Source organism: Spermophilus citellus (assembly GCF_964194105.1).
Source record: "Spermophilus citellus genome assembly, chromosome: 4".
Classification (NCBI taxonomy): Eukaryota; Metazoa; Chordata; class Mammalia; order Rodentia; family Sciuridae; genus Spermophilus; species Spermophilus citellus.
Window position 1 is genome coordinate 138,251,732 of NC_138185.1, and position 14,174 is coordinate 138,265,905.

General features: G+C 42.2%; 1 protein-coding gene and 1 pseudogene across 2 annotated transcripts; one reads left to right on the plus strand and one right to left on the minus strand.

Moving 5' to 3' along the window:
* Positions 1 to 3,069: 3,069 nt before the first annotated feature.
* Positions 3,070 to 7,898, minus strand: RPUSD2 (RNA pseudouridine synthase domain containing 2). Its single transcript, XM_081288808.1, has 3 exons — positions 7,257 to 7,898; positions 5,743 to 6,039; positions 3,070 to 4,339 (listed from the first exon to the last, which is right to left on the minus strand). Exons 1-3 carry the CDS (start codon positions 7,881 to 7,883, stop codon positions 3,605 to 3,607), a joined length of 1,659 nt encoding a protein of 552 aa, XP_081144934.1. The 5' UTR covers positions 7,884 to 7,898; the 3' UTR covers positions 3,070 to 3,604.
* Positions 7,899 to 8,373: 475 nt separating this feature from the next.
* On the plus strand, positions 8,374 to 9,052 carry LOC308648207 (serine/threonine-protein phosphatase 2A catalytic subunit alpha isoform-like; annotated as a pseudogene). The gene is made up of 2 exons: positions 8,374 to 8,388; positions 8,476 to 9,052. The product of its transcript is annotated as a serine/threonine-protein phosphatase 2A catalytic subunit alpha isoform-like (transcript).
* Positions 9,053 to 14,174: the final 5,122 nt, after the last annotated feature.

Here is a 14,174-nt window from a genome sequence, read left to right on the forward strand (position 1 = left end):
ACAGAGCCTAATGTAAACCTAGCACATAGTTGTCACTCAAATATCTGAATGAGTTTTATTGAGCCTCTGATTCCTGCCCTCAGTAGCCTAGAGCTACTGGGTTACAGAGGGTCTTAGTGATAAGGAGAGTTGACTGGCTCATGGAATAAAGACAAGGTTTTTCATGAAGTTGAGCAAATACTCAGATTCATGAGGATCCTGAATCACCTGGAATGTTTAATGCCTTGCAGTTCAGAATCCGTTGTGATATACAAGCCATGATTAGGTTTCTTGGATATTTTTTTTTTAAACTGGGAATTGAACACAGTTTGTTCTACCAGTGAGCTATATCCCCAGTCCTTTTTTTTTTTTTTTTCTTTTGAACCTAGGCTGGCCTTGAACTTGTGATCTTTTGCTTCAGGCTTGTAATCAAGTCACTGTGATTATAGGTGTGCATGACCACACCTGGCTTCTCCTTTTTTTTTTTTTTTTTTTTTTTGGTACCAGGAACTGAATCCAGGGGTGCTTAACCACTGAGCCACATCCCTAACCCTTTTTATATATATTTATTAGGTCTCGCTAAGTTACTTGCAATTCTCCTGCCTCAACCTCCCAAGCCACTGGGATTATAGGCATGTGCCACCACACCTGGCCTCTCCTCTCTTCTTTATCTTAGGAATATACCTTTATCTCTTGAATGGAGAAAATAATATATTCTCTCATATTGCTCCTTTAACTGGAATTCTTCTCCTATGTCTCTATTATGCAAATTCAACTCACTGTTAAATGCCTCTTCCTCTGAGAAATCTGTGCTGTTAACAGACAGAATTATCTCATATCTCTATTGGTTCCCTTTGTACACTTCATCATACATGTTCAACTAGGGCATGGACCAGGCATTCACCTCTGTATTACAGCATTAAAAAGGTTTGGCATATAATGGGTAGTTAACAATCAGTATGGATTAATGTTAAGAATATAAACACAGTTGTTTTTCCCTACCCACATTATCACTGCTCAATAAGTTTGTCAAAGGCTATGGAAGTATTAATGACACTGTGTCATTCACCCCATGATGCCTGAAAACAAAAATCATGGTTCTCCTTATGTGTACAAAACAAACAAAACAACAAAAGCTTGTAATTCCAACTACTCAGGAAATTGAGGCAGGAGGACTGCAAATTCAAGGTCAGCCTCAGCAATTTGGTGAGACCCTTTCTCAAATAAAATAAAAAGGGCTAGAGATGTAGCTCAGTAGTAGAGAACCCCTGGGTTCAATCCCCAGTACCATCAAAACAAAACAAAACAAACAAAAAACCCAACAACATGTACATGTACAGCATAAGGAACAGAAAAGAGAAAACTTCTGTTTGGACAGAAGAATCAAAAGGTTATCCAGACAAGCCAGATATGGTGGCACATACCTGTAATTCCAGAGGCTCAGGAAGCTAAGGCAGGAGGATTGAAGATTCAAAGCCAGCCTCAGCAACTTAGTGAGGCTGTAAGCAACCTAGTAAGACACTGTCTCAAAATTAAAAATAAAAAATAAAAAGTGGTGGGGATGTGGCTTCATGGTTAAGTACCATTGGGTCCAATCCCTGGTAAAATAAATAAGTAAGTAAATAAATAAAGTAAGTAAGTAAGTATTGTCCAGTCAGAAATTTAGGGTAAGAAACAAACATTAAGAATGTCCTGCTGGGCTGGGGATGTGGCTCAAGCAGTAGCACGCTCGCCTGTCATGTGTGCGGCCCAGGTTCGATCCTCAGCACCACATACAAACAAAGATGTTGTGCCCGCTGATAACTAAAAAATAAATATTAAAAATTAAAAAAAAAAAAAAAAGAATGTCCTGCTGGGGATATAGCTCAGTTGGTAGAGTGCTTGCCTTGCATGCACAAAGCCCTGGGTTCAATTCCCCAGCACCAAACACACACAAAAAAAGTTGAGAAAATCATTCGGGGTTGGGGGTTGTAACTCAGTGGAAGAGCGCTTGCCTAGCATGTGTGAGGCATTGGGTTTTTTTTTTTTTTTTTAAAGAGAGAGTGAGAGAGGGGAGAGAGAGAGAGAGAGAGAGAGAGAGAATTTTTAAAATTTATTTTTTAGTTCTCGGCGGACACAACATCTTTGTTGGTATGTGGTGCTGAGGATTGAACCCGGGCCGCACGCATGCCAGGCGAGCACGCTACCGCTTGAGCCACATCCCCAGCCCGAGGCATTGGGTTTGATTCTCAGCACCACATACAAATAAATAAAATAAAGGTCCATCAACAACTAAAAAATATTAAAAAAAAAAATAAATGCCCTGGCTGGGCGCGGTGATGCATGCCTGTAATCCCAGCGGCGTGGAAGGCAGAGACAAGAGAATCACGAGTTAAAACCAGCCTCAGCAAAGGCAAGGTGCTAAGCAACTCAGTGAGACCCTGTTTCTAAATAAAATACAAAAATAGGGTTGGGGATGTGGCTCAGGTCGAGTGCCCCTGAGTTCAATCCCCAGTACCAAAAAAAAAAAAAAAAAAAAAAAAAAGGTCTTTGGATGTGGGTATAGGTCAGTGTTAGTAATGTGCTTAGCATGCATGAGACCCTGGGTTTAATCTAACATGCACACTCACAGAATATAGAAAAGGGCATTTATGAGAAGCCCACAACTAACATTATACACAATAGTGAAAGACTAAAAACTTTCCCCTAATATCAGAAACAAAACAATGATGCCTAGTTTTACCCTACCACCTCTACTAAAAAATGTACTGGAAGTTGTATTCAGAGCAATTAGGCAAGAAAAAGAAATAAAAGGTATCCAAATGGGAAAGAAAGAAATAAAATATCTCTATTCACAGATGACATTATTTTACACACACACACACAATGGAATATTATTCCACCATAAAAAAAGGAATGGAGTTCTAATATATGCTACAAATTAATCTTGAAAACATTATGCTGAAGCAAAAGACAGACACAAAAGGCTACATATTATATGATGCCATTTATATGAAATGTCCCCAACAGACAAATCCATAAATGCAGACAGATTAATAGTTACTACTCCTAGTAACCAGGGGGTAGAGGTAAAGGAATAGGAATGACTGCTTAATAAAGTACAGGTTTCCTTTTCGAGGTGAGGAAAATGTTTTGGAAGAAGTGATGGATGTATATCATCATGGATATACTAAATGCCACTAATGTACACCTTTTTTTAAATATTTATTTTTTAGTTGTAGGTACACACAATATCTTTGTTTTTATATGGTGCTGAGGTTTGAACCCAGTGCCTCATGTGTGCGAGCACTCTACCACTGAGCCACAACCTCAGCCAGCTAATGTACATCTTAAAGCAGTTAATTTTATGTGAAGTTTACTGATTTAAAAAAAAAAAAAAAAAAAAAAAAAAGAAGCAATAGAAAATCAGTTACACAAGGTGTTAGAAAAAAGGATATATTTACAAACCAAAAAGCTCCCAGATTCTAGCTGGGGAGAAGAAAGGAGGTAGTATGTATGAACATGTCCCTTACAGCCCAAACTCAATCCTATGGAAACCCTGAGTGCCAGCTCATAGGGTCAGCCCCTGCCCCATGGCTCATCCCTGTTCCACCCCAAGAAGCAATCCCTCCATTGGTTACTGCCTTCAGTTTTCTTGCCAGTCATCCTGAGCCCAGGGAGGCAAAGGTGAAACATACTCAAAATCCGGTCCTTTATAGCGGAGGGCATGCAGGAACATTACAAGGTCTTGGGGTAAGGGATCCTGTCGCACCAGCCGGCATTCTGCACAGAGTGGGTCTATCTCTTGATTCATAACATCTGTTTCAGCTGCCTTTCCTTGTGCCAAGTCCACTGTGTCCATATCCTGAGGGACTGCTTCAACTATTCCATCCACCTTCTGGGGAGGTATGGCCAACTCTTCTAGGCCGTCCTTGGCCAACTCTGAGGAGGGGGCTGTAGAGTCTGTGAGTCCTGGGGGCATGTCACCATCACAGAGACCTAGTACATCCAGGCTCTGTTTGGCTTCGTGCTCTGCCACCAAGTCCCGGAGCAGTTCCTCATCTGTCTTGGGAATATGGCCACCCCTTCCTCGAGAGGGGCCCCAGGCCACTGAATTGTAGATGGGGTCATTGAGAATGGGGTGACCCAGGAATTGAAGATGGACTCGGATCTGGTGGGTACGGCCTGTAAGTGGCCGGCATCGTACCACACTGGAGCGGCCATTGTAGCTCAGCCTCTGGAACACAGTCTCACAGGGCTTGCCCTGGGGATCTACACGGCACACCCCTACCTTGTAAGATACCACTAAGATGGGTTCTTTGCAGGTCACCTCCTCGGCAGGGAACTCCCCTTCCACACGGCACACATACTCTTTTTCTAGCTAGGAAGAGGAGGAAAGAAGGAGAAAATCATCATAAAGTCTATAAACTTAAGGAGTCTAAACCATCTGTGGAGTGATAGGAATACACCAGTGTCAGAAAGAAGAGGATTCAAAACCCAGCTCTACCACTTACCAATTTCATGATCCTGGGTATATTATTTTAATCTCTTTCAGTCCCAATAACTCATCTAGAAAATGTGAGATTAAAAAAAAAAAACTTATTCCTCACCAGGCATGGTGGCACATGCCTATAAACCCAGTGGCTCAGGAGGCTGAGGCAGGAGGATCACGAGTTCAAAGCCAGCCTCAGCAAATTAGTGAGGCCATAAACAACTCAGTGAGACCCCGTCTCTAGATAAAATACAAAAAAAGGGCTGGGGATGTGGCTCAGTGGTTAAGCACCCCTGAGTTCAATCCCCAATACCAAAAAAACAAAACAAAAACCAAACATATTCCTCACAGGGCTGTCATAAGCATTCAGTAAATTGGGCTTTAATGTGGTTGATACTAAGCCTGGCATGCATTCAATAAATGAATGCACAGTATGCACTTAAAATGATCCAGATCCAGATGCAGAATTCCAACTCTGCATCCAAAAGTATAATCATTAGTAGTAAACTTCTACACAAACCTCTTCTATCTTCAACCAGAGTTTTCCCACCAAACAGGCTTTCTTTTCTTTGTTCTTTCTTTCTTTCTTTTTTTTGGGGGGGTGTGTGTGCTGGGGATCAAACCCAGAGCCTGAGGTAAGGTGGTCAAGCCCATGCAATGGGTGTAGGTCTTTCAGTTGGTGCTCCTTGCCCAGGATGAATATGTCTGTGTTGTATTGGAAGCAGCCAAGGGATGGACAGGAATGGAGAAAGACAAATGCTTTACCGTTGAGCTAAATCCCTAGCCCTTCTAAAATCTTAAAAACCTTCCCTCGTCTCTCAGCACTCTAAAACTTCAAAACAGCAAATTACCAAGAAAGACAGTTTATGAGTATAAGCTGGACACAGTGTGGCACACCTATATCCCAGTGACTGGGAACTTGAGGCAGGAGGATCCCAAATTTGAGGCCAGACTCAGCAACTTAGTGAGACTCTGTCTCAAATTTTTAAAAACTAAATAAAAAGGGCTAGGATGGAAAGAACTCAGTGGTATAGAACTCAGTCATATAGTACCCTAAATTCAATTGCATTAAAAATAAAAGGAAAAAAAAAGATAGTGTATACCATCTCTAAAGATATTTTGAAACATACAGGGTAATCTGTCTTTGACACCTTAGGTGATGACTTTCAAGTAGGAAGCTTGGCCAGATAAACAAGAAGCCCATTTCAGATATAGAATTCTGTGACACCCTGTCTACACAGAGCACTCATGAGCCCAGGAAGTGACCTACAGGAGAGAAAGGCCTGGTTTACCTGCCGGTCCCGAACCTGCTCATGAATTCTTTCAGAGACAACTGCTGTCTTAGCAAACATGAGCACTCCTGAGGTAAGGCGGTCAAGCCGATGCAATGGGTGTAGCTCCTTCAGTTGGTGCTCCTTGCCCAGGATGAAGATGACTGTGTTGTGTCGGAAGCGGCCACAGGGATGGACAGGAATGGAGGAAGGCTTGTCTACAACCACCACATCTTCATTTTCAGCTAGCAGGCGAACAGGCTCTGCAGTGACTGGTGGCTCATGCCTGTGCACTGTGTTCCGCAAGAAATCATTATCCTGTCAAAAACACAGGTAACCTGTCAGCTTGGAACCAGCTGCCTGTCATCAGTCAACATCACACCTCATTCTCCTTTTTTCCTTATTGACATAGAAGGGTCACAGTATATGCTTAAGCAGAAAAAGAAAAGTGTATAGTATTATCTCATTTTGTAAAAATACATACACACACAGAGATAGCAGGCATTGAAAAAGTATGCAAAAAGTTAATGATTATCTCTAAGAGGTGAGATTACGGATGTCTTGGTTTTGCTTATTTGTTTATTCTCTACCTTAAAGTTACATTATAAAAGCAATTTTTTAAGTGAAGTTAAAACCTCCTTGAATCATCACTTCTTGTGACCTTGAACAAACAATATCAAGTTGTTAAATCCACAGATATGGGATCTACACTTGGATTTGCCATAGGCTCTCTACAAGTTCTTGGAGAAGTCAATTTCTCTAGAACTCAGTTTCCTTATCTGTAAAATATGAGGGTTAGACCAGAACTATACTTTTCATAATTGGGACAGGAGAGGAAATCCCTAAGTTTTGAAATTGCCTTGTGTTACTAACAGAGGTGTCTGGTACCTCTTGATGTGACAGAATTTTAAAGGGGTCAAAGCACCTGTATAGACAATTCTGGTCTCTATCCCTGACATCCCACAATGTATTACATGTCAGGCTCTATGATAAATAGTTTAAACAGTAGTCATGAGAACACAAACTTTGGAAGTGGCCCTGTTGCTTTACCTTTCCTCAGTTTTCTTAAAAACAAAATTGGGTGGCAATACCTACTGCACAAAGCTGTGATTAGAATTCAATGTTATATTACGTAAAATGCTTAACTTTGTGCCCAACACCCAGGAGACATAAATGATAGCCTCTATTATCACTATTTGTACAGAGACCTAAGATGCAGGGTAGAAAGTGGGTAGTGCCCTTGGCACAAGACAACATACAAAAAGGAACTATGATAATTCCAACTTATGTTCCTTAGAAACAAGGAAGCCACCTTGATGGGGAGGATAAACAGGTTGAGTTCTGAAGCACAAACAGGCTATCTACTTGGGGAGACAGGAAGCAGAGGCTAAAAAGGAGTGTTCCAAGTGAAAAGGAAAACGCTTCTGAATTACCATAATTTAACTCCCACACCTATATACCAAGTCTGAAAAACAAAACCCAAAATCCTGATCCTTTCCTCTCCCGCCTTCTAGCCAGCCCCATCAGGACTGCACCTTGAGCACAATGCTGAGGTCCTGTACTGGCTCCTCGTTGAGATGCAGGCGGCCTGCCCGGATCGCGGCTTCATAGTAGGCGAGCGGCTGGGCTCGGAACTCGGTGCTGAAGACATGCATCAAGCTGTGACCCACCCAGCGGCCTTTGCAATAGGTTCGAAAGTCAAAGTAATAGGGCCGCACCTTGCGCAGGCCGCCCTCGAAGTAGTAGCTGGTCTCTGCAAAGTGCTCATCGCTGAAGCTGACCCCAGTCCGCCGTTTCTTTGGGGGCGGCACTACGCGCTCTCGGGTTGCGCCCCGCCGCTTCTTCCGCTTGCCTGGATCTGGGGCTAGGGCCGAAGGTTCCTCTCTGTCTCCTGGAGTCTGCTCCACGATGCCCGCGGCTGGCTCCACTACTGGGCCCCCGGGCTCTGGGCGCCCTGGAAGCGGCTCAACCCTAGCGTCGCTACCAGCGTCTCCGTTTTGCTGAGTCGGAGCCCTCAGCCCGTCTGCTGCCTCAGCTCGGGTGGACAGTGTTCCCGCCATCGGACCCCTATAGCTACCCCAGGTCCAAGCTAGGCTGAGGAGCCGGAGGTCAAAGCGCCACTGCACCACAAGCCCTAGCCACCCGCGGCGACCCAGCCACATAACCCTTCAGCCGCCGCTCCAGGGTCGCTGTCTGAAGACGTCACTCGGCATCAGCCAATCAGAGAGGCCCAGTGCCGAGGCGGGGTCTGCGGTTGAGTGAGTTAATTCAACAAATTGAATTAAGTTGGAAGAGTTGACCTAAGTGGCGAATTGTGAGGTTGCGAGAATGTCTTACCAAAAGCGGTCATAACTTCTCCGACGAGGAAAATCTGGCGTTATTTCATAAAGAAAATATTTGGGATTGCTCTGTATAAAAGCCGTCGCAGGAGTCGTTCGTGTACGTTGCGTGTAGACGACTGCTCAAAATTCCTTGGATCTGGAGAAACGCTTGAAAGGAGCTTGATTTTAAATAAAAACCAAACAAAAAGTATCACCAGAATGAAGACTGCCAACTTCTGTGAATATACTAAAAATCATATAAACCTTAAGATGATTGAATATTATAATATGTGACATATCTCAATAAATTCCTCCCTCACAACACATACAAATGTCTTCCACACTTGTCCGTCTTTCTGACAGCATGAGAAAGACTCAGAATTTCCCACTTGCCTCCAATATGCTCCCATACTGATCCACTTGCCCATTAAAGCTGCAAGTGGTAGCTCTTAAGGTTCATTACCGGGAACGCATCACCATTCTTCGGGGGAATCACGAGAGCGGGCAGATTACACAAGTTTATGGTTTCTATGATGAGTGTTGAAGAAAATATGGAAATGCAAATGTTTGGAAATATTACAACTCTTTTTGACTATCTTCCTCTCACTGCCTTGGTGGATGGGCAGATCTTCTGTCTACATGGTGGCCTCTCACCATCCATAGACACACTGGATCATATCAGAGCATTTGATCGTCTACAAGAAGTTCCCCATGAGGGTCCAATGTGTGACTTGCTGTGGTCAGATCCAGATAATCGTGGTAGTTGGGGTATATCTCCTCGAGGAGTTGGTTACACATTTGGACAAGATATTTCTGAGACATTTAATCATACCAATGGCCTCACGTTTGCGTCTAGAGCTCACCAGCTGGTGATGGAGGGATATAACTGGTGCCATGATCGGAATGTAGTAACAATTTTCAGTGCTCCAAACTATTGTTATCGTTCCGGTAACCAAGCTGCAATCATGGAACTTGATGATACTCTAAAATATTCTTTCTTTTTTTTATAGAGAGAATTTTAATATTTATTTTTTAGTTTTCGGCGGACACAACATCTTTGTTTGTATGTGGTGCTGAGGATCGAACCTGGGCCGCACGCATGCCAGGCGAGTACGCTACCGCTTGAGCCACATCCCCAGCCCCTAAAATATTCTTTCTTGCAGTTTGATCCAGTACCTCGTAGAGGCGAACCACATGTTACTAGTCATACCCCAGACTGCTTCCTGTAATGAAATTTTAAACTTGTACAGTATTGCCATGAACCATATATTGACCTAATGGAAATGGGAAGAGCAACAGTAACTCCAAAGTGTCAAAAATAGTCAACATTCAAAAAACTTGTTTTCACATGGACCAAAAGATGTGCCATATAAAAATACAAAGCTTTTTTTTTTTAATTTATTTTTTAGGTGTAGATGGGCACAACATAATGCCTCTATTTTTATGTGGTGCTGAGGATCGAACCCAGGTCCTGCCCGTGCCAGGCGAGTGCTCTACCGCTGAGCCACAATCCCAGCCCACAAAGCCTCTTGTCATCAACAGCCGGGACCACTTTAGAATGCGGCAGTTCATTGCATGCTGAAGTTGGTCAAGAAACCAGTTTCTGGCATAGCGCTATTTGTAGTTACTTTTGCTTTCTCTGAGAGACTGCAGATAATAAGATGTAAACATTAACACCTCGTGAGTACAATTTAACTTCCATTTAGCTATAGCTTTACTCAGCATGGCTGTAGATAAGGATAGCAGCAAACAATCATTGGAGCTTAATGAACATTTTTAAAAATAACTACCAAGGCCTCCCCTCTACTTGTGAGTTTTGAAATTGTTTTGTTTATTTTCAGGGAAACCGTTTAATTTAATTGTATGATTTGTCTGCACTCAGTTTATTCCCTTCTCAAATCTCAGCCCCATGTTGTTCTTTGTTATTGTCAGAACCTGGGTGAGTTGTTTTGAACAGAACTGTTTTTCCCCCTTCTGTAAGACGATGTTTCTGCACAAGAGCACTGCAGTGTTTTTCATAATAAACTTGTGAACTAAGAACTGAGAAAGTAAAAAAAAAAAAAAAAAAAAAAAAAGCTGCAAGTGGATCAGAAAATGTATTGCCAGAGTTTATAAATGCCAAATGCTGAAACCAACACTGGTTAACTTCATTAGAGAGGGTTATTGAAAAGATATTGGTGCCTCACACAATTTGCAAATGTTCTGGAGAACAGGATCAGCAAAAAGGGCCAAATCAAAGGAAGCAAAGTTCTCTGAAAATCAGCCATCTGTTGCCAAAGAAGAAACGTAGTTGAGATGCTATAGCTACCCTGTTGTGCCAAAGTACTCCTTGCCTTGCAGCCCTACTCCTTAGAAATCTCCAAGTCTCCCTGCAACATTGTGTCCCTCTTACAAGGTTCAAAGTCCTGCAAGGGAGCTTTTCATTAGCCAACCCTAGGTCACAGTTCTGAGTCTTCACTTCTAGGGTGCCTAGAAATAGAAAATTCTGACCTTTAATTTCCAGAGTGGGATTCCTCCAAATAGGCATTCAGAGGCTATGATACCAAAAAAAAGGTACAAATGTCCAGTCTAAGTCAGGAAAATGAGCATTAACCTTCACTGGGCCTTTATGATACAAATGCTAATGTTGATTTAGGGCATTCTTATCATATGCGTTAGCACTCTGAGGAGTAAGAGTAATCTTTTTTGCTAAATTATTTCTGTTAAATCATCAGTCTCATCAAACTGAGGGACTGCAGATTACTCTTACTCTAGAGCAGCAGGAGGTATCCACTGCTATTAGAAATTCCTATGCTAAAAAGCCAGATTCCCAACTCCCTCCTCAAATAAGAGGTTGCATTTTCCATTGATTGTGGGTATGTTAGAACAAAACTGCTTCAAAGTGAAGTCACCATCTCTCAAGTATTAAGAAATTATTAGGGGCTGGGGTTGTGGCTCAGTGGTAATGCACTTGCCTAGCATGCATGAGGCACTGGGTTCCGTCCCCAGCACCATAAAAAAAAAAAAAAAAAAAAAAAAAAAAAAAAAAAAAAAACCAACTATCTATCTATATCTATATCTATTTAATATATATATATATATATATATATATATATATATATATAATTATTGTGTCCATATACAACTAAAAATAATTTTTTTTTAAAGAGAGAGTGAGAGGGAAGAGAGAGAGAGAGAGAGAATTTTTTTTTTAATATTTATTATTTTTTAGTTCTCGGCGGACACAACATCTTTGTTGGTATGTGGTGCTGAGGATCGAACCCGGGCCGCACACATGCCAGGCAAGCGCGCTACCGCTTGAGCCACATCCCCAGCCCCCTAAAAATAATTTTTTAAAGAAATTATTAAAAAGTCCACAATGAGGGTAGGTGCTGCAGTCTGGCTGGGCACAAATCACCGAGCTGCCACAAAGCACCTGTATATTCAAACAGGAAACTTTATTGCGCGAACTCCACCAGTACTCCCCCGGAACTCTCCCAGCCGCCCCCCCCCCCCATCCCCGAGAACTCAACGGGAACTTCAAAGTAAAGGTCTATATACAATTGAATACACAGCTTAACATAACCATCATCATCTCAATGGCTCGCTGGCGTCACCTCTCAACCACTCCCTTCCAGCAAAATGCTATGCGTCATCCCAACTCGGCTGTGGCCCTCAACAGGTAGGGTCTGAGAACAAGAAGGTGTTCTTAGCTAAACTTTCTGCTTTATAGAGTTTTTTTTTTTAACTTAAAAAAAGTATACATATACACTGAGGATTGAACCGATGGGCACTCCACCACTGTGCTACATCCCCGATAATTTTTATTTTTTATTTTGAGACAGGTCTCAGTAAGTTGCTTAGGGCCTCACTAAGTTGCTGAGGCTGGCTTTGAACTTGTGATCTTCCTGCCTCAACCTCCCAAGTCACTGGGATTACAAGTATGCACCACCATGCCTGGCTCCCCAGGACTTTTTGTATTTTATTTTGAGATAGGGTCTTCCTTAATTGACAAAGCTGCTCTTGAACTTGCAATCTTCCTGCTTCAGCTTCTCAAGTAGCTAGAATTACAGGCATGTGCCACTGCACCCAGTAAGCAACTGATTTTGTTGCTATCTAGGACCATGCTTCTGTTAGTAAGTCCCTAATGAATTTCACTTTTTGCAATCTTGGATCTCTCTGCCTTTCTTCAATCTCATGGCATGTTGGGCATGGTCTTCATTTACTGGGACCAGATTGTTTTGGAACAGAGTTGAGAGAATCAAATAAGTTAGTTCAAGTAAAACTTAGAATAGTGCTTGGCAAAACTATGGAGATAGAAAATAAAAATCTTATCCCCCAACTCTTTCTGACCTATAGAATGAGAATTTGTATTTCAATTTCATTCCAGGGAGTTTGCATATTAAAGCTTGAGAAGCACTGGCATAGACGATGTACATTAAACATTTGTTGTACTCTATGAACATCCAACATCTTCTAAACATCTGTGTGTGTGTGTGTGTGTGTGTGTGTGTGTGTGTGTGTGTTGGGAATTTCACACAATTCTACCTCCAAGAAGTGGAATCCAGAAACTGGCCTTCCCAGCTTCCCTTGAAGCTTGGGCATAGAAATTTGACCTGGGCTCTCCATTCATTATGCAGAAGCTTTGGTTCAGATGCACACAGTGGTAGAAAGAGGCTTGTGGTGGAACCAATGTCTGAGAAGTTAGCTGAGGAGGCATCTAATTTGAGGAATATTGTGAGCAATGCTATTAATAATTACTCAGAGGCAGATTGTCTTTAAATGCAAGTATATATTCAATCACACCAATCATCAAATATAAACAATTAATGCAAAAGTGTTGGGTGTGCTGGAGCACCCCAACTAGCATTCAATGCACACTAATTAAACACTATAAGCAAATTACACAATCCTAGGGCAAATACCTCTAATGCTACGTGACTTCTCTTAGCCAAAGAGCAGATATTGTCCTTGTCTTGTGGTTCTCTCCAGCTGATGGCTGGACATCAGGGAATGATGGAGTTAGTCCAGGGACGGACAGCAAAGCAGCCAGTCTCACCTATGTCCTTGGAGCAAAACTCTTCAATGTGGCAGGACCAGCAATTTAAATATAGTTCCAAGTTAGTGGTGCACATTGGTGATTGGTTACTGCCATATTCAGATACTGCCATGTTCATGCCTCTTTTTCCAGGAATAATCACGGTCAAAATCTTGTCAATGATTTGGCCCTTGTTTTCTAACCTTCTCACTTTCCTTTTCTTTTCATAGTCTTTTTTAAGAATGGTTATAAATGTGAGCCAGGTATGGTGGCTCATGCCTGTAATCCCAGTATCTGGAAAAGCTGAGGCAGGGGGACGGTGAGTTCAAAGGCAGCCTTAGTAACTTTGCAAGGCCCTAAGGAACTCAGGAAAACTCTGTCTCTAAATAAAATATTACACGGGGCTGGGGATGTGGCTCAGTGGTTGAGCAACCCTGAGTTCAATCCCAGGTACAAAAAAAAAAAAGTATTTATAAATGTGAACAGTAGAGTGCCTTGTCTTGTGGTGGTAGTTTCATATGGTGGTAGTTGTCACTACCATAGCCACACTGATGGGATTTGGTCACCTCTAGAGAACGTTGTCAGTCAAGTTACTGCTACTAATGGCTGATACCTTTCATCACACTTTCCTTGGGAAGACAATAACAGTCTTGAAAATTGAGGACTGGGAAGAAATTTATAACTCAATAAATATGATGATATCCCTTGAAGGGTATCCAAGGTCATCTTTTATTTGTGGTGCTAGGGAATCAAACCCAGAGCCTAAACAAATGTTCTGCAACTGAGCTACACACCCAGCCCTCAAACAGTTTCTGGCACAACACATTCTTATGCACTGTGGCCACCCTTCTGTCATACCTTCTTATAGCTTTGCTGTTTTTGTAAATTTGTCCGCTTCCAAGGCCATCCCCCTCTACAAGCTGTGAGGATCTCTGGGACCCACACCAAATCTTATGTACGGGTCTTGAATTCATGCTTAACACAAGCCTAGAACACAGAAGGAGCTTGGCATCTACTGACTAAATGAATGAGGGAAAACCTCACATTCGGTGAATAGGGCATGGGTCTCCTGTGACAGTAAAAAGCCACCAATGTGCTTTAACTTGAGCAGCAAA